The following is a 19,603-nucleotide window of genomic DNA, read 5'->3' as shown; positions in this document are numbered from 1 at the left end:
TTGCAACTTACAGACTAATTCTTGATATCCATTATCCAAACTATAGGAATCATTAATCTGCCTTTGTCTGAACATGCGCACGTGTTTAAGTTAAGCAAGGGTTGTATTATAAACTGGGGAAGGATTCACAATAAGAGAGATGATCCAAATGGAACTTAACTCAATTCATAGCATATAATGTACAGTTTTAACTAGCATTTTCGCTACTATGTACAATAACCCACTGAAAAACTAGGGTCCTTTACTTCCAAACCTTGATCGCCCCATCTCTACCGCTTGATATCAGAAGTCGCTGGTTCACCTTGACAGAAGCCAAAGAGAGAATAGAGTCACGATGACAACCTGCAGAATCAGTTGCAGCAGCTGAAATAACTGCCTTTGCAGTCAACTTTGTAGCTAGAGGTCGTCTCTTTGTTTCCTGTTTGCCAGAGAGGAACACCAAAGTTTTAGTACAAATCCCAACATCAAATACAGTACCAAATTAAAAAGCCAGTCAAATGGGAAGAGGTAAGAAGGTCCCTGTTTAAGCCGCAACAGAAAACCACTAAAAATAAGGGAGTTGAGGGACTTTCTAAGGAGAAGGATTACTACTTAAATGCGGTAAGAAAATAAATCCATCAATGGGTTTACCAAAGAAAAAACCTTCATGGAAATTAGTCATTATGAAGAAAAATCAGGGAGCAAAGATCCAGAAAGGACTCGACCTGTTTCAGATTTTTGAACATTACATATACGTATATTTTCCATCAGACAAATCTCTGAGTTAAGCAACTTTCCTCTGAGTTAGTTAAGGTGGACAGACTAATGCATCAACCGGTTGATTGCAAACACATAGGCACCAGACATGCTATCAAAAAAAGTCACCAGACATGCTATCAAAAAAAGTTGCGGATATGAATTATATGGATCAGACATGGAAACAGGAGTTGAAATATTTTTGCCCAAGTATCCATTAAAATGTTACAAAATCTAAAAATTTCCTTAACTCCAGCTCGGGTGGAACCTGTGCAATTCTGACAGTTATTTCTAATGTTTGAACTGTCAATCATCCTACTTTAATCTTCCAAGAAGGGGATATTTCACCACACTAAGAGTACAAAGAACAGTAATTAGAAAAACGATTTCCTGCATCAATAAACCAACATACCTGCACAACTTGTACTCCAAAGCTAGACTTTGACTCATAGAAATCATCACTTCCAACACCCTTTATAGATGGCCCACAAACACAATAACTCCTGTCAGGGCTGCAATATAGAAGCCCAAGGTCAATCAGACAGGAAAAATCACAGGACAATCAAAGGCATAAAACTGGGAGAATGTCTAAAACCTGCAATGGTCCCAGCGACGTATCTTCAGGTCTGTACCACCAGTTAACAAATCTCCTCCAGGTAAGGGGAGCAACGAACGGATACCAGGAAGTCGGGTTGAAGGTTCATTCAGTTCATCAACTCTGTACTTTGGATTGACGTTTCGTCTTAGGTCAGATTTCATATTTGCCTTACTGGGTGATCTGGTCAGGGCTGAAGGAAGATCAGACAAATCAGCATCACTGTCGTTACTTACCACCCTCAATACCTGCAAACCATAGAAACTAATCAAAGAATGAAATCACCAGCAGCAAACTGATAAAATAAGAAACATTCGTGAAAACAAATTCATCACTCCTTATATTGGACTCCCAAGATGAGTCTATCCAATATTCTCATTACTTACAGCTCATCCTCCTCACCAGCTGAGAAGTACTTGCAAAGTTTTGAATTTATCAACTGGTCACATCTATTATTTATTCAAGGGTCCTTGGGATATCGTTTGAATAAACTGCAACATTCTTTAACTTTCAAACTCATAAATCCAGCACGATTCCTCCCCAATTCTGTTGGAGTCCAAAACATTGAACACTATCTCTGATGGCGCAGTCCTTGATTGGTTGGAGCGGAAGAGTCCTCTTTGGAAGCCGCGTGTCAAGTCACGTGTGAATAAATCTTTTTAGTCCAATAATTGTGCTTGGTAGTTAAGTTATTTAATTTATTTAAGTAACCTAGTTTAGGATAGGATTTGTTTAGCTTGAAGATAGAGATGGGATTTTATCAGTTTGTTGCTAGGTTGAGTTTATCTCTTATTTAGTTTTTTGTTAGTCTATAAATAAGATGATTAAGGTTGTAAAATCATCAGACTTTGATCAATTAAAATATGGGTGTTAAGGAAATGTAGTCCCACATTGCTTGGGAGTGGAATGGGTGATCACTTCAGAAACATTTAGGACCTCTCCACTCATTGCCAATTGGCTTTGAGATGGATATAAAGTTTCCACAAAGAGTTGTATGAAATTAGGGCTGTGGCCCTTGTGTGTTTTCCCTCTCTCCTCTCTCTATCTCCTTGTCCTACATCAATCTCACTTACCGCTATATGTGGTCAATTCGTAAAGAACCGAACCTCGCACTATTCCTATGCTTTCAACAATTACCTCTTCGGCCTTTCCTCGTTTGTACGGTTGTACCCAGTCATCATTGAACAATTTCCGGATCACTTCAGATGGCCCTACACCCTTTCATAGAATTTGAAAGCGGTATTGTAAAATTTCCTCCTATCTACCTGCCGGATACCAACAACAAAAAAAACCCCAAGTTTTATACAATTCCAGATATTTATGCAGTGGTTTTTAATTGTGTTTTCTGTTGCGTCTGTGTTTTTGTGTTCTTGGTTTGGCCCCGTGGGCTCTTGGTTGTAGGGTTTTCAAGGCTATCTTATTTTTCCATTTTTTAGTTGGATTATGTGAATTAACTTTCAAAAATAAATGTTTTCTGGAAGTAACCAAAAACAAGACACGTACCTGGTGGCAGCTGCCGTTTTCTGCATTCCAAAGAGAAACTTCATTACAACCTGCTGCAACATAAACAAGCGGCCTTGCTGCAGTGGATATAGTCGTGTTCGAAGGCGGAAGAAAAAGACTCATTTGCTCGATAGGACAAACAGTAGAATACTGAAATGAGTTGACAGGTAGATAGAACCTCAGATCCCAAAGAGTAAGGATTCCCCTTGAGGACCCAGAAACGAACCAATTCCCACAAGGGCCTGCTACCAGAGAAGACACATAACCTTCCTCAGGACTTACTTTCAAATTCAACGCGTTTGAATTTGTTCTTGTATCCCACAGATGGATCCCACGATTTTGGGTGCTATACATAATCATCTGCCTGGAATCACTATCAGCTGAATAGTTTAAGAGGCTGAGTATGGCACCTTCCCCAACACTCTTTCTTTTCACATCAGCAACACCTTTATATTTCTCGACAACATTGTCAAGACCTCTGGAGATATAGTCCACAGAGAACATATGTATCATGCCATCGCAAGCTCCGACGATGACTTGAGCAGAGCCTTGCAGCATTGTGATGCATAGCGCTCTGCTTCCCTCCAGGGAATAAGTTAGCCTTGACCTGAATGAAATGTCTTTCTCCAACTTTCTGGAATCCCACACCTTAACAGTAGAATCGTCAGAAGCACTCACAAAGAAACTTTGATCCGTTGAAATAGCAATTTCATTTACAGCGGAACGATGCTCCTGAAGGTGTGCAACCAATACCCCACGAGGCCTCCACCCTGAATCTGGAACCAACGCACCTCGAGTGAAAGATGCCAATCCAGTCACATCAGTCAGAGACGGGGCATCTTCCGTGGTAATTGAACTCCCTTTCACTGTACTAGATATATTCAACTCTTGAAACTTGCTGTTAACATATGCTGTTTGATCGCTTCCCCGGCCTTCTGCTTCATGCACCACTCTGTGAAACTGTTTAGAACTGTTGCTAATGCTGAATGAGCCTGAGACAAGCTTAGGTGCTGGAACTGAACTAGCCAAGCCTAACGATTTATTTGCTGGGTCAATCCAAGGCATGGAGGATGAACCAAATCCAAATGTATTTAACTGCAATGAGGAATCAGAGGCTGCTGGAGCTATTGCTACTGCTCGTCTATCTTTCTTGAAGTAATACAAAGGTATGCCTTCGGATGATTTTTCACCAATAAAGCTGTTCAAACCACCAACCTGAGGAGACATAAAGCTAGAGAACTGTAATTTTTCCACAGATAGAGAATCATGACCAGCAGCGGTGCCAGAAGCACTAGGCAGAAAGCTGGACGTAGAACTCATTTTAGCATCACCATCATCACTTTCGGCCTGATCCAGCAGTTCAATTCCATTCACAACAGGTCTATGACCCTGAACATCGTATCTCTTGTCAGACCATCCCTTCATTGGACTCAATTCTTCAGCTCCTCGCTTGTATGAGTCTACAGTATCCCATAGTTTGGGCTGTGCTGATGAATTGTACCATATTTTTCTCTGCCTCTCTAACATGTCTGAACTCCTGGCATTTTCTAAGATTTCATAAAATCTCTGTCTTGAGACGGGAGGCTTTAGGCAGGCAAAAAGAGCCTTTTCCGAAGCTAGAGATGCTGGTTGTCTGCGGAGGAAAGGACGTATAACTGGGACCAGGAAAACATAAGAATCTACAGCACCTAAACTCTCGCTACTAGCTGCAATAAAGGTGACAGCTGACCTTCTTACCCATTGGCTGGGATAACACAACAACGGAAAAGCACGCTCTATCATTTCAAGCAGTACCCTCTTCCGCAGGTAACCACTCTTGCACAGAATGGCCAAGCAATCCAATGCATTCACAATTGCAGCCTCTGATGCATCACTTAGAGCCTGCTCAATGTAAGGTAGAAGATATTCCTCCACACTTCTTTGGCCCACAAAGAAGCAGACATAAACAATCTGCCCATAAAATACAGCTCGTAGCTGCTCGTCTCGATCATTTAGAAAAGCAGGGAGGATGGGCAACAAAATGTCATTACTCTGTCTCTGGCCAAAGAACCAACATAAATTGCCAATATCCTGCAGGAGTGCTCTCCTGATATTTGGAGTTTGCTTTGGGCCCATTACAAGTTCCTGAATAACCTCAGCTATGGATTTCCTCAACTGTGCAAGCTGCGCATCACTGTTCAGATTTTTCAACCGTCCAGATGCCTCAGTAAATAGAGATTTGTTGGAGGAATTGGATTCGTTAAGAACACCGGCCTCACTCAAGCTGATTGAATGAATTAAAAACGCGTAAGCAGTTAGCGCCAGCTTAGATATATTGTTGGCATAACATATCCTCACACTTTCCTCTGGATCATCAGGAAGCATGGAAAGCATTGGAAGAATATACTCAGGAAAAATTTTAGCATCGCTAGGAGGGAAATCTCGGACTAAAGGCAGAATGTCACACAGAGTCTCCAAGGCAGCACACCGCACAATTGCTGCTGGATCAGAGAGCATTGCAACAACAAATGGAAGCACTCGCTGCAGTCGGTCTTCATCATCAATATATAGGGCGCAAAACTTGAGTAACAGTACAGCCCACCTCCTCAAATGAGGCAACTTGACATTGCGTATACAAGAACACAGAAGAGAGGCAATCAAAACCATTCCTTCACAGCTTACACTATCCTGAGGTAATGGTAAGGAAGGCATTCCAAAAGTGTCCGACTGATTGTCATAATCAGACATTAAGGTTTTTAAATCATTCATTGTAATCTTTTTCAGGAAGGGATGGTGATTTCTATTAAATACGTTCGAGATAGTTTGCAGTAGCTCGTCAGGAGACTGCATGCCACATTTTTTGTGATGTTGAGAGTATGCAGACGCGGCTACATCTTCCAGCACTGGCTTCACACCAGAATACCGATTACTTTTTTTCACATCCCTGAGTAGATTACTTATATCGCCAAGAAGTTCAAGTCGATCTTCAACTGAATCCTTCTCTAGTAAATCTTTTTTGCTCAATGAATCATTTACAAAATCAAAGTTCTGGTTTGTATCCATCTGTTGCATTGATTGGCCACCCATGGTAGTTGATCGTGTGCCCAATCCAACACCTTTCTCGTTATTTGACCTATTACTCATCATTTGTTTATGTATCTCTTGGAATACTGTCTGGCACATCACAACCTGCAGCATAAAGGGGAAGTGTTAAATGCTGGTACGTGTGTCAGCAGATTGCTGCTCTTGACAGGTTAAACTATAAAATCTCCTTACCCTTGTATCAGAATCAAGTGGATTCAAGTAGGAATAGAAATTATGAAGAAACGGTGAGAAGTAGCTTGGAAACACAACGCTCACATAGCTCTGAAGGTAGTTTTCAGCAGAAAAACGCAACTCAGGGTCCAACTGAATCATATGAAGAATCATCTTGCGGATTCCTGAATCTGGGATCTGCCCTCATAAGACCAAAAAAAAATAAAATTCTGACAATATGAAAACTACATACACAGAGTGAAGAAAATTGTTGAAAAACTGCCGGGGGGAATTTTTCATTCACAGTAATTGTTCCCAGTACAAAGCAAACAAAATAATCATCATTATCGGGAGCTTTGGGACAGTCAAAGATACTACTATAAAAACAAAAAGGAGACTGAAGAACTTAAGGCTAAGCCAGGGAGAAAAGCACAATACCATGAAAGACTAACCTTCTCAAGATGTTGCGTAGGATCATATTGACCTCGTCGATAAGCAAGAAGTTGTGAGAGTTCAAAGAGTGGCTGACCCTCAAGGAAAAGCTCTGCAATCACGCACCTAAAGCAACATAAATCCAACCAATTATAACTTACAAACCAGACATATTCAAATGAGAAAGTTGATAGCATAAAAATAATGTTAATCAAAGATGAGAAGAACTGACAAAAAGAAGACAACAAGGAGAAACTGTGATATTGTAATCGTTTTCAACATAATCGATTCAGCTGAACACAATGACTTGACTGGGCATCATTTTATGAGATTCCAAGAGAGGATAAAAGTGAATTGATACGTGACACAAATGAAAAAACGGCAGTGGAACCAATGTTGGCAGAAGGGGAATGATGCCAAAGGAGGTCATAGCTCACAATGGCAGCCATTTGTGTTGGTGATGGAATTAACCAATAGTAACAATCAGGACTGCAAACTCTATTACTGTTATTCCATACAGAAAACAATAATGATAGGCAATCAAATTTGATCATAGCAATAATACATTTGGCGTTATATCTCATCATATCCTGTCATCATCAGCAAAACATCAAAGGTAAAATCCTCCAAAAGCTCACCCAACAGCAAAGACATCCATAGATGGCTTTAGCGGTGCATCTTGTGCAACTTGCATCTCACCGCCGTGCTCATAAAATCTCTGTCAGTCAAACAGTAAATAATTTATTAACTTTCTATATAATCATCATATTAGAGTAGAATAAAAGTCGATGATTGTCTTCTTTTTTTTTGGTAAGTAATAAAAGTCGATGATTGTTAGTTAAGCATGTGCACATTAGTAGAAGCAATACTTTCTAACAGGAAGCAGCAAACAATAATATATGCCTGTTGTGCCTTAAGTTCAGAAAAATAAACCTCAAAAAAAAAGTTCACGAAAATGCAAGAGTATCATTGATGTGTCGATGACAACCTAGGGTTACATTTCCATCAGCTTTACTAATTTGAAATGTCAGCTCTACCAAATAAATTGATCAATCATGTTTGATTGTGTTTAATTAAGTCACATCTAATTCTCCCCACACTCTCACTTGAAATATAATCCAATAAATTCAAACAAGTGCGACTGGAAGTTACAAAATATACGTGGGTTTGAAGGATGCAAACCGCCTAGGCCCCAAGAGGGGGTTGCACCTCGAAATATAATCCATTACTTGTGCTACTGTAGGGCCCTGCGCCTATCACCTAGGCCCCAAGAGGGGTTTATGCCTCGGTGCGCCTCTCGCCCTTGAAAACTATCGTATGGTGAACCAGTCAAGAGCTCCTGACACCCATGCAGTTGTGTGTGGTTTCATATTACTGAATACTGACTTATCGTAGGTTCCCCGAAAAGTTGAACCAACCTTTTGCAATGACTACCATAAAACTTGCAGCAATGCACTTATTAATAACACAAGCCACTTATACCTCCTCACTAGCAAAGTTCAAGTAGCTTCTACTTAATTTTATTACATATTATGTTCATGACTTCATAATTAAGAAACAACAATTAGCACAGAAAGTCACCACAATTTATCTTTTGTTGCTTGGTTTAAAATGCTTTGAAAGAAGGTCCTTACTGAAAGTCATCAAATTAGCTCAATTTTTTACACCTTTGTGACTGGAGGTTACAAAATATTATCCATTGCAAATATTGAAAATATAAAATACTAAAAGTAAAGAGAGACCAACCTCGGGAGCAAGATAACACCGTCTTCTTCCTCCAGTGTCAAAGAAAAATGAGAAATCGGAGGGATCATCGTGGGGAATATAGGTGGGTTTGAAGGATGCAAAGTCAGCAAGGTAAAGCCAATTCCATGAAGTGACAAGCACATTCTCGCACTTAATGTCACCTGGAACATTTAATGCAAATATATCACAAAAACTCAAGTACAACTGAATAGTGATGGTAGAATTGGACTGAGAGTGAGCTCACCATGACAAACTCCATGCTCATGACTCTGCTTAACTGCATACAGTAGCTGTGAACCAGAAGAATAAAATGGTAAGTCTTATAAGCCAACTAAAGCTTGAAACATTATGAAGGGAGGGAGAGAGAGAGAGAGACAGACCTGAAAAGCCAACCATTTCTTTTCAACGATACTGAGAAAAGGTCGTGTGCTCAATCTATCATGAAGATTGTTCAAGAAGTATTGCCTCAACAGATAAGCAGCCTTATCGGTTTCGAGCCAAAACTGTGATATTCACCATGTAAGAACATTGAAAGATTAAAATTTCTACAACACCAAAAGTAGCGACTGAATGATATTAAAACATTTTGACACCAAGAAAAATTACCATAACTTGGACCGAATCATATTTAATAATACTAACATTCTAATTTCGACCATAATTTTGGTCCATCATTCATAACAATCAGTTCCAAGATGATCAGACTCAAAATTGTACATTTACTATTACAGTGAAGAAAAAAGATGATAGAACTAGATACATCGACTTTGCTATGCAAGTGTTAAAGCATCCAACTCAATACCAATTGGCAATGAGGGGAGAGGCGCCCAGGCTCATATACTAGTTTTCGGGGTGATAATTAACCAATGTGGGACAAACTTCAACACTCCCCCACATGTGCGACCCCCGACTCGCACATGGAGAGGTCAACAAAAGATCCGGAACATATGGATCACAACGAAATAAAGTGCAACCACGACACAAACAAAGGGTTGATACCATGTTAGAATTTCTTGGAGGGTTCCAACCTAAAACCAATTGGCAATAGGTAGAGTAGCCTCTAGAATATATTAATCAAGCTTGGGTGGCTTACAAGAGCAATGTGGGTTTAAGTCTAACATTACCCCTCACTTGTAGCCCGGATGCACGTAAAGGTACGAATTGAGGAGACCGGGAGATTTGACTCAGGCGACAGAGACTCGACCACGCGAGGTAAGGCCACCCAAGACCTAGCTCTGACACCGTATTAGATTGTTAACCACCAACTCATCTAAAAGCTTAAGCTTGTAGAGAGAGGGGAAACTGTATTAGTTATGTCTCAACACGCCCCCTCACATGTAGCCAAACTCTCCTCCAAAACCGGGCTAAACATGTGTAAATTTTACTCATGAGGTAGGCGGTGAGGTTCGAACACTTGATCTATTTTCTGGTCTATATATTCTGGAGTGATACCATGTTAAAGCATCCAACTCAATAATCAATACCAATTGGCAATGAGGGGAGAGGCGCCCAGGCTCGTATACTAGTTTTCGGGGTGACAATTAACCGATGTGGGACAAACTCCAACATCAAGTTATATCACTAAACAACCAAAAACATACGCAATTCCCTCCTCCCAAGTTTCACAGCACGCAAACACCATTTCTATCACTTTGATTTTCATAGACTTTCTTTGTACAAAAAAAACATTAATCTTGCCGATCATTCCGAACAATAGTTTTAAGCTGATCAAACACAAAATACAATTTCAACGTATAAACATTTGTAAACCCAGCAATTCCTTCCTTTTGGAAGTTTTTCTCAGCAAAACAAAAAGCTAGCTTAAAAGGGATTTGAGTGAGACAAATTAGTGAAACATCTAATTCTCCAATACTTTTCCTAGCCAGAAGGCAGCTGTCAATCATTCAAAACAGCTTAAAACAAAACAGCAGTTTTAAGCTGATCAATTAAAAGTTTCAATTTTACTAGCCAAACTACTTAAACCCTACAATTCCCTACTTTTCCCAAGATTTTCTCAGCAACCAAACAAAATGCTAGCTTAAAAGGGATTTGAGTGAGATGACTCCGTAGAATATTTAATTTTCTTAGACTTTCTTTGCTTTAATCATTCAAAAAACAGTAGTTTTAAAGTCATCAAACTCAAAAATTCCAATTGTACCACCCAAACTACTTATCCCCTGCAATTCCCTCCTTTTCCAAGTTTTTCTCAGCAACCAAACAAAAAGCTAGCTTAAAAGGGATTTGAGAAAGATGAATTCGTGAAATATTTGATTTTCCAACCTTTCTTTGCAGACTGACTTGTGCCATAAGTACTAGACTTTAATAAAGAAATGGAGAGGCGAAGATACTTGAATGGGAATCGTCCTAGGAACTATCATTGAAAACAGCAGTTTTAAGCTAATCAAACTCAAAAATTCAATTTTACCATCCAAACTACTGAAACGCAACAATTCCCTCCTTTTCTTAAGTTTTACTCAGCAACCAACCAAAAAATCTATATCTTATAAGGGATTTGAGGTTGATGAATTATGAATATTTGATTTTCCTAACTTTCTTTGCTAGAAGACAGCCATTATTCTTGTTTGATCATTCAAAACAGCAGTTTCAAGCTGATCAAACTCAAAAATTTCAACTTTACTACCCAAACTACTTAAACCCCGCAATTCCACCATTTTTCAAAGTTTCCAGAGCAACCAAACAAAGACAGATATTCTTCTTGTTTGATCATTCAAAGTCAAACTACTAAAAAACCGCAGTTCCCTCACTTTCCCAACTTTGCTCAGCAACCAAAAAAAGAAATGGAAAAATTTGGGAATGGATTTGAGTGAGACAAATTCGGGAAAAATTCGGAAAAATTATCAACATAATGGGGCTTTGAATGAGACAAATTCGGAAAAAAAGAGTGGGACCTAGAAGGGTCAGCAATGGATTTGTGGAGCATGTGATTTTCCTATACTTTCTTGCGAGAAGACATTCATAATTCTCGGTTGATCATTCAAAACGGTAATTTTAAGCTGATCAGACTCAAAAATCTCAATTTTACAACCCAAACTACTTAAACCCAACAACTCCCTCCTTTCCCTAAGTTCTCACAGCAACCAAACAAATACTGCTCAACAAGGGATTCGAACGAGACAAATTCCGGAATTTCTGCTTTTCCCAGACTTTCTATCTGGAAGACTAGTATTAATCTCGTTTGATCATTCTAAACAGTACAGTTGAGCTGATCAAAGAAAAAATTCTAATATTCGTACCCAAACTAATCAAAAACCGCAATTCCCTACTTTTCCCCAATTTTCTCAGCAACCAAAAACAAAGACAGCTCAATTAGGGATTTTGAAGCAAACATTATTCTTGTTTGGTCATTCTCAACAGTGTGTTAAGCTGATCAAACTCAAAATTTCAACTTTACCACCCAAACTACTTAAACTCCGCAATTCCCTCATTTTCTCAACTTTTTCTCAGCAACCAAACAAATACAGCTCAATTAGTGCTTTGAAGAAGACAAATTCCTACACTTTTTTGCCAGAAGACATACATAATTCTTGTTTGATCACTCAAAACAGCAGTTTTAAGCTGATCAAACTCAAAAATCTCAATTTTACTACCCAAACTACTTAAACCCCGCAATCCCCCCCTTTTCCCTACTTGTACCCAACCCCACCATCTACCAGCGGGAGCCCAATTAAATTAAAGCCAAAGCAAAGTTCTGTATGAACTGCCCCGGACAGCCTGAGATATAAAAAAAAACACCAAAACAAAGACAGCTCAAGTAGGGCTTTAACTGAGACAAATGCTTTTAAAAAAGAAGACATAAATAATTCTTGTTTGATCAGTCAAAACAGTAGTTTTAAGCTGATCAAACTCAAAAATCTCAATTTCACTACCCAAACTACCCAATACCACCATCCATCGGCAGGCAACAGAAGCCCAATTAAAGCAGGAGCAAATCCCGTATCAACTGACCCGTACACCCTGAGCTATCAGAAAAAAAAAACAAAGACAGCTCAATTAGAGCTTTGAACGATACAAATTCGGTGGAAAAATAATGGGACTCGAAAGGGCCAGCAATGGGATGGTCGAGGTGGCGGAAGAAATCGCGGATTTGGGCGAACTGGCGCTCGTAATCACAGAGGTCGATAAGGGATTTGAACGAGACAAATTCAGGAATTTCTAATTTTCCTAGACTTTCTTTCTTCAAGAAAAATATTATTCTTGCTTGATCTTTCAAAACTGTGTTTCAAGCTGATCAAACTCAAAAATTTCAACTTTACCACCCAAACTACTTAAACCCCAAAAATTCCCTCCTTTTCTCAACTTTTCTCAGGAACCAAACGAAGACAGCTCAATTAGGGCTTTTAAACGAGACTAATTCGGCAAGAAAAGATAACAACAATAATAATAATAATAACAATAAGTGGGACCTGAAAGGGCCAGCAATGGGGGTGATCGAGGCGGCGGAAGATGTCGCGTATCTGGGCGAGGCGGCGCTCGTAGTCGCGGAGGTCGATGGAGTCGCCCCGCTTAAAATAGACCTTGACGAGGACCAGGCCTTCGTCGTGCTTGCACTGTATCGATTTCAGGAACCGCCAGCTCCCCAGCACCTCCTTCAGCACCAGGTTGTACGACGACGGCAGGTCGTGCAGGTAGTACTCAGTCGCCGACGCCTGCGTCGTCCGTGCGATCTTGTTCCCCATACTCTCTCTCTCTCTATATAAATATCTATATCGATATATACCTCGTTCTATCCCTATCTATCTATCTATCTATCTATCTGTATATATAGATGCGTGCGCGTGTGTGATTGTGCTATGTGGTTTGGTGATGAATTGGGGTTTAGGTTTTTGGAGAGAGAGGGCGGCGAATAAGCGGAGGCGGAGGAATTAACGGCGTCGCCGTCGTGGTGTTTGTGTGTTGCGTGTGGACCGGACTTAGCGTACACGCTTTTAGTTTTTGGATCTGTAGATACTATAGAGGTCGTTGAGATTCTAGCCAAATTGGGGAATCAATTTTTGAGTTTTTTTATTTTCCCCTTGGTTATGGGTTTTTTTTTTTTTAATCAAGAAAATTCTGTGGAAGTTTGATAGGATCCATGAACACTAAAAAGTAAATCTAATTGCCATGGATGAAAGATTGCCAGAATTGTTTCAAATAGACAAATAGTTCGGAAATAAGTATAAATACACCTGTAATGAAATTAAAACATAAAACTAATTAAAAATTAATTCTTATATGTTTTTTGCAATATGTATTTAAGTGTGTATATTTAGTAATAGCACACTTAATTTCATAATTATGCTAATAAGTAAATATGGAGTATATAAAATTATATTAATTTCAAGTGGGATATGTGACCCATGTATATCAAGCCCTTGCTAGCGGCACTGAATAAGTTCAAAAGGTTAAGGTTTAAATCCGGAGAAATTTTTCAGTGCCGAGCGGGCACCTCTTAGTGTCCAAGCAATGCATTCTAGCCTTCTTTTTCGGTTTTGGACGGCTCAGATTTAGAGATAAAGATGAGAGAGAGTGGTCGGGTGAGAAGAGAAAGGGTTTCAATCTGAGCCGTCCATCATAATTTTTAACGGCCCACATGCGCTGCTCGAACACCACGTGGCGTGCCCACGTGGTACACATCCGGCACCCAAAAATTTATCCTAAATCCGAGTCGTAGTTCGGTCACTACTTGCTGCAGTAATTCTGTAACTTGAACTCCAAGACTTCTTCTACACAGTTTGATGAAACCAAATCCTAGTTCGATCAAACTTAGGATTCCCCTTCTCAATAAACAATGATCAAACGAACTTCACATTCTCCTCCTATATATATATATCGTAGGAGTATTCTATATATCTATGTACTTATTACGTACGTATGCCCATTAATTGTATTTGTTGACCTACAAAATAAATATTTCACCCCGTTTTCTTCTCAGTCACGCCAAACATTCTCTGTTTTTCTCATCCCCATTGCATTTGGAGTCATCATGCAGGGCCCCGTTCAACACAGGGCTAGGCTAGAATTCCTCAACGCGATTCCCCCCCTCCCGAATTACGTGGCCGGTCTGGGCCGCGGCGCCACCGGGTTCACCACCCGGTCCGATATCGGCCCTGCCAGTGCTGCTCCTGACCGGCCTGCTGCTGCCACAGTCGGGGTGGGCCGCGGGAGAGGGAGAGGGAGAGGGACGGGCGGGGAGGAGGAAGAGGAGAATGAGGATGTGTATGATAATGAGAGTCAAAGGTTTGATGAGTTTGAAGGCAATGATGTGGGTTTGTTGTATGCCTGGGCGAAGTACGATAAGGAGGATGAGGAATGGGACGCGGTGATGGTGAAGATTGAGGAGGGAATGGATAGCCGGAAGGAGAAAAGGGAGGCTAGGTTGAAACGGGAGATTGAAGAATACAGGGCGTCTAACCCTACGATTACCGAGCAGTTCGCTGATCTGAAAAGGGAGTTGCACACGATGTCGCCTTCCGAGTGGGAAAGCATCCCTGAGAGTACTCATTCGTCGAGGAACAAGAAGAGGAGGAGGTTTGAGAGTTACGTGCCTGTTCCAGACACCCTCCTTGAGAAGGCTAGGCAAGAACAAGCACATGTCACGGCATTTGATCCGAAGAGTTGGGCAGCCGGAGGGACAGAGACCCCTGGGGTTAATGACTTGACCGTGGTGGGTGAAGGGAGAGGGACCGTCCTGTCGCTCAAACTGGATAGGCTTTCGGATTCGGTATCAGGGTTGACAGTTGTTGATCCCAAGGGATACTTGACTGATCTCAACAGTATGAAGATCACCAGTGGTGCCGAAATATCGGGTACCAAGAAGGAGAGGATGGTGCTCAAGTCGCTTATCCAAGCAAAGCCTGAAGAACCGCTCGGTTGGATTGCTGCCGCTAGGTTGGAGGAACGCGCTGGTAAGATTCAGGCTGCAAGGCAGTTGATAACCAAAGGTTGCGAGGAGTGTCCGGAGAATGAAGATGTTTGGATAGAGGCATGTCGGTTGTCTAGACCTGAGGAAGCGAAGGCTGTGATAGCAAGTGGAGTGAAGGCAATCCCAAACTCTGTGGAGTTGTGGATGCAGGCCGCAAAGTTAGAGCTCAAGGATGAGAATAAGAGTAGGGTGTTGCGGAGGGGACTGGAGCATGTTCCTAGTTCTGTCCGGCTGTGGAAGGCTGTTGTGGAGCTTGCCCACGAGGAGGACGCAAGGCTTTTGCTGATGAGGGCTGTGGAATGCTGCCCTTTGCATGTGGAGTTGTGGCTTGCTCTTGCTAGGTTGGAAACTTATGACGTTGCGAAAAAGGTTTTGAATAAGGCGAGGTTTAGTCTCCCCAAAGAGCCAGCTACTTGGATTACTGCTGCGAAATTGGAAGAAGCAAATGGGAATAATGCTAGGGTGGGAAAGATAATAGAAAACGGTATTCGAGCTTTGCGAAAGGTAGGTGTGGTGATTGACAGAGATGCTTGGATGAAAGAGGCGGAGGCCGCTGAACGAGCTGGATCTGTTGCCACTTGCCAGGCTATTGTTCATAACACCATTGGGGTTGGAGTAGAGGATGAAGACCGGAAAAGGACATGGGTTGCCGACGCAGAGGAGTGCGAGAAAAGGGGTTCCATTGAAACTGCCAGAGCCATATATGCTCATGCCCTTACAGTATTTTTGACCAAGAAGAGTATTTGGCTCAAAGCAGCACAGCTTGAAAAGACTTATGGGACCAGGGAATCTCTTGATGCGATGCTTCGTAAAGCAGTGACTTACATGCCACAGGCTGAAGTTCTATGGTTAATGGGTGCTAAAGAGAAGTGGCTTGCTGGTGATGTACCTTCAGCTAGAGCGATTCTTCAAGAAGCCAATGCTGCGATTCCCTACTCTGAGGAGATTTGGCTTGCTGCATTCAAGCTTGAATTTGAGAACCATGAGCCTGAGAGAGCAAGAATGCTTCTAGCTAAAGCACGAGAAAGAGGAGGCACAGAAAGAGTGTGGATGAAGTCTGCTACTGTTGAGAGAGAATCCGGAAACACTGATGAGGAGAGGAAGTTACTTGACGATGGGCTGAAATACTTCCCTTCATTTTTCAAACTGTGGTTGATGCTTGGACAGCTGGAGGAACGCCTTGGTTACTTGGAAAGAGCTAAGGAAGTGTATGAGTCGGGTTTGAAGCATTGTTCCAGCTGTGTTCCCCTTTGGCTTTCGCTCGCTAAGCTGGAGGAGAAGATGCATGGGTTGAGTAAAGCTAGAGCAGTTCTCACGATGGCAAGGAAGAAGAATCCTCAGAGCCCTGAACTTTGGCTTGCTGCTGTTAGAGCTGAATCAAGGCATGGGAATGGGAAGGAAGCAGATATTCTGATGGCTAAGGCGGTGCAGGTGTGCCCCAATAGTGGTATACTGTGGGCAGCTTCGATTGAGATGGTCCCGCGTCCGCAACGGAAGACAAAGAGCATGGATGCGCACAAGAGATGCGACCACGATCCACATGTCATTGCTGCCATTGCTAAGCTATTTTGGCATGACAGGAAGGTAGACAAAGCAAGGAGTTGGCTTAACAGGGCAGTGACTCTTGGACCGGATATTGGGGATTTCTGGGCATTGTTCTACAAGTTCGAAATTCAGTATGGAACCGAGGAGACTCGGACAGATATTTTGAAGAGATGCATCGCTGCAGATCCAAAGCATGGGGAGAAATGGCAAGCACTGTCCAAGGCTCTGGAAAATTCCCACCAGCCAACTGAAGCTGTTTTGAAGAAAGTAGTGGTCGCACTTGGAAAGGAAGAGACTTCTGCCAAGGGTAATAATTAAACATTCGATATTTTCTTGTTTGTGTAACTGAGCCTTGAAAGGGAAGTACCACTATTTCTATACAGGATTCAGTAGCTTTGCTGTTATCCTACAGACATCTTTTTGGGGCACTGAACTTTGTTGTAGATTAAGTTTCATTTTCCATTCTTGCTTTGTTTGGTTAATTGAGTAATTATGTTTTTTTTCTTCTGAAGCCCCAAATTTTTTATGTTGCGTATTTGAGTTTTATTTTTGCCATGTTTCTGTTATGCATTCTCAATGCACAGTTTAGCTTCTCAATTATGTATAGGGTTCTTGCGTTTGTTTTTTAGCCATGCATAGGTTTTGTTTGTTTCTGTTGTATTGGAGATTTTTCCTCTTGACAGTGTTTTCTAGTAAGTTCTCATTTACCAAAAATAACGATTCGCGCTTGATGAAGAGACATGGACTTACATTATCTTGATCCACTTCTCAAATAATACCTTCAAAGCAAAATGTTAGTCATGTTATGTTCCAGCCAGCCAGCTGGAACCCATCAACTGTAGTATAACCGCTTCCATCCTTGTAGAATTACTGAAATGCTGCCACGAGATGTGCCCCCCATTCTAGTTTATTGAGGTGAACAGTTGCAGCTACAAATTCCCATAATCAATGATCGTTGTCCACATCATGAGCCTGGAAACAGCTATGACTGCTCAGAAGTAAAGAAAAGGTTTAAAATACGCCTGCGAGAACAAGCACAGTAACCTCATAGGTCAAAGTCCCCTCGTATCGAAAATCCGCAAGGCAATTTACAGACAACTAGGCACAATAGTCATATACTATTGTTTGCTGCTTCCTGTTAGATAGTATTGCTTCTACTAACATGCACATGCTTAACTAACAATCATCGACTTTTATTCTACTCTAATATGATGATTATATAGAAGAAAATAAATTGTTTACTTTTTGACTGACAGAGAGTTTATGAGCAAGGCGGTGAGATGCAAGTTGCACAAGATGCACCGCTAAAGCCATCTATGGACATCTTTGCTGATGGGTGAGCTGTTGGAGGATTTTACCTTCGATGTTTTGCTGATGATGACAGGATATGTTGAGATATAACACCAATGTATTATTGCTATGATCAAATTTGATCGCCTATCATTATTGTGGTCCTGTTTGTTACTATTGGTTAATTCCATCACCAACACAATTGGCTGCCATTGTGAGCTATGACCTCCTTTGGCGTCATTCCATTTCTACCAACATTGGTTCTGCTACCGTTCTTTCTTTGTGTCACAATTGGCTGCCATTGTGAGCTATGACCTCCTTTGGCGTAATTCCACTTCTACCAACATTGGTTCTGCTACCGTTCTTTCATTTGTGTCACGTATCAATTCACTTTTATCCTCTCTTGGAATCTCATCAAACTGATGCCCAGTCAAGTCATTATGTTCAGCTGAATCAATCATGTTGAAAACGATTACAGTATCACAGTTTCTCCTTGTCGTCTTCTTTATGTCGGTTCTTCTCGTCTTTGATTAACATTATTTTTATGCTCTCTGTGTATGTGTCTGGAGTGGGCATGTGTAAATGATGCAAAATCTTATTTAGATTTTGCTTATTATCTTACTCACCATAACCTAAACATTAGGCTCAATGCATCTCTCTCTCTCTCTCTCTCTCTCTCTCTCTCTCTCTCTCTCTCTCTCTCTCTCTCTCTCTCTCTCTCAGTTGATGCATTTGGTAAATTACATGTTAGGCTGATTTTGTCACCGATGAATAAGTCATTCACATTTGATGTGAAATTTCTTTCTGCTGCAGTCAATTTTAAAATCAACGTAATTGTTGAGGTCATTATCAACTTTCTCATCCAAAAGCTTTTGTGAATGTGTTTGGTTTGTTAGTTATAATTGGTTGGCTTTATGTTGCTTTAGGTGCATACGTAATTGCGGAGCTTTTCCTTGAGGGTCACCCGCTCTATGAACTCTCACAACTTCTTGCTTATCGGCGAGGTCAATATGATCCTACGCAACATCTTGAGAAGGTTAGTCTTTCATGGTATTGTGCTTTTCCCCCTGCCTAAGCCTTATGTTCTTCGGTCTCCTTTTTTGTTTTTATAGGATTATCTTTGACTGTCCCAAAGCACCCAATATTAATTAGTATTTTGTTTGCTTTGTACTTGGAACAATTACTGCAATTGAAAAATACCCCCCTGGCAGTTTTTCAACAATTTCTTCGCTGTGTAAGTAATTTTCATATAGTCAGAATTTTTTTTGGTCTTATGAGGGCAGATCCCAGGTTCAGGAAGGACCCTGAGTTGCATTTTTCTGCTGAAAACTAACTTTAGAGCTATGTGAGCGTTGTGTTTCCAAGCTACTTCTCACCGTTTCTGCATAATTTCTATTCCTGCTTGAATCCACTTGATTCTGATACAAGGGTAAGGAGATTTTATAGTACATCTTAAGAGCAACAATCTGTTGACAAACGTACCAGCATTTAACACTTCCCCATTATGCTGCAGGTTGTGATGTGTAAGACTGCTTTCGATTCATAAACAAATGACGAGTAATAGGTCAAATAACGAGAAAGATGTTGGGTTGGGCACACGA

At 41.0% G+C, this 19,603-nt stretch overlaps 2 protein-coding genes across 4 annotated transcripts; one reads left to right on the top strand and one right to left on the bottom strand.

The window, feature by feature from the left end:
- Positions 1-84: 84 nt before the first annotated feature.
- On the bottom strand, positions 85-13,201 carry LOC131325441 (serine/threonine-protein kinase VPS15). 3 transcript variants are annotated; one of them, XM_058357716.1, is made up of 11 exons: positions 12,670-13,201; positions 8,626-8,748; positions 8,490-8,535; positions 8,246-8,406; positions 7,138-7,217; positions 6,520-6,625; positions 6,089-6,265; positions 2,834-6,001; positions 1,331-1,578; positions 1,148-1,247; positions 85-418 (listed from the first exon to the last, which is right to left on the bottom strand). In XM_058357716.1, the coding sequence occupies exons 1-11, from the start codon at positions 12,940-12,942 to the stop codon at positions 242-244; spliced, it is 4,659 nt and encodes a 1,552-aa protein (XP_058213699.1). In that variant the 5' UTR covers positions 12,943-13,201; the 3' UTR covers positions 85-241. The 3 variants fall into 3 exon arrangements, with proteins under 3 accessions (XP_058213699.1, XP_058213700.1, XP_058213701.1); XM_058357717.1 differs by lacking the exons at positions 8,246-8,406; positions 8,490-8,535; positions 8,626-8,748; XM_058357718.1 differs by lacking the exons at positions 8,490-8,535; positions 8,626-8,748; positions 12,670-13,201 and having other exon boundaries at positions 7,138-7,215.
- Positions 13,202-14,210: 1,009 nt separating this feature from the next.
- LOC131325440 (protein STABILIZED1-like) lies at positions 14,211-17,147 on the top strand. Its single transcript, XM_058357714.1, has one exon. It carries the CDS (start codon positions 14,229-14,231, stop codon positions 17,028-17,030), a length of 2,802 nt encoding a protein of 933 aa, XP_058213697.1. The 5' UTR covers positions 14,211-14,228; the 3' UTR covers positions 17,031-17,147.
- The last annotated feature ends 2,456 nt before the right edge of the window (positions 17,148-19,603 follow it).

This window comes from Rhododendron vialii, chromosome 5a, assembly GCF_030253575.1.
Source record: "Rhododendron vialii isolate Sample 1 chromosome 5a, ASM3025357v1".
Lineage (NCBI taxonomy): Eukaryota > Viridiplantae > Streptophyta > Magnoliopsida > Ericales > Ericaceae > Rhododendron > Rhododendron vialii.
The sequence above is the reverse complement of the archived record's forward strand: the minus strand, read 5'-3'. Positions and strand labels throughout refer to the sequence as shown.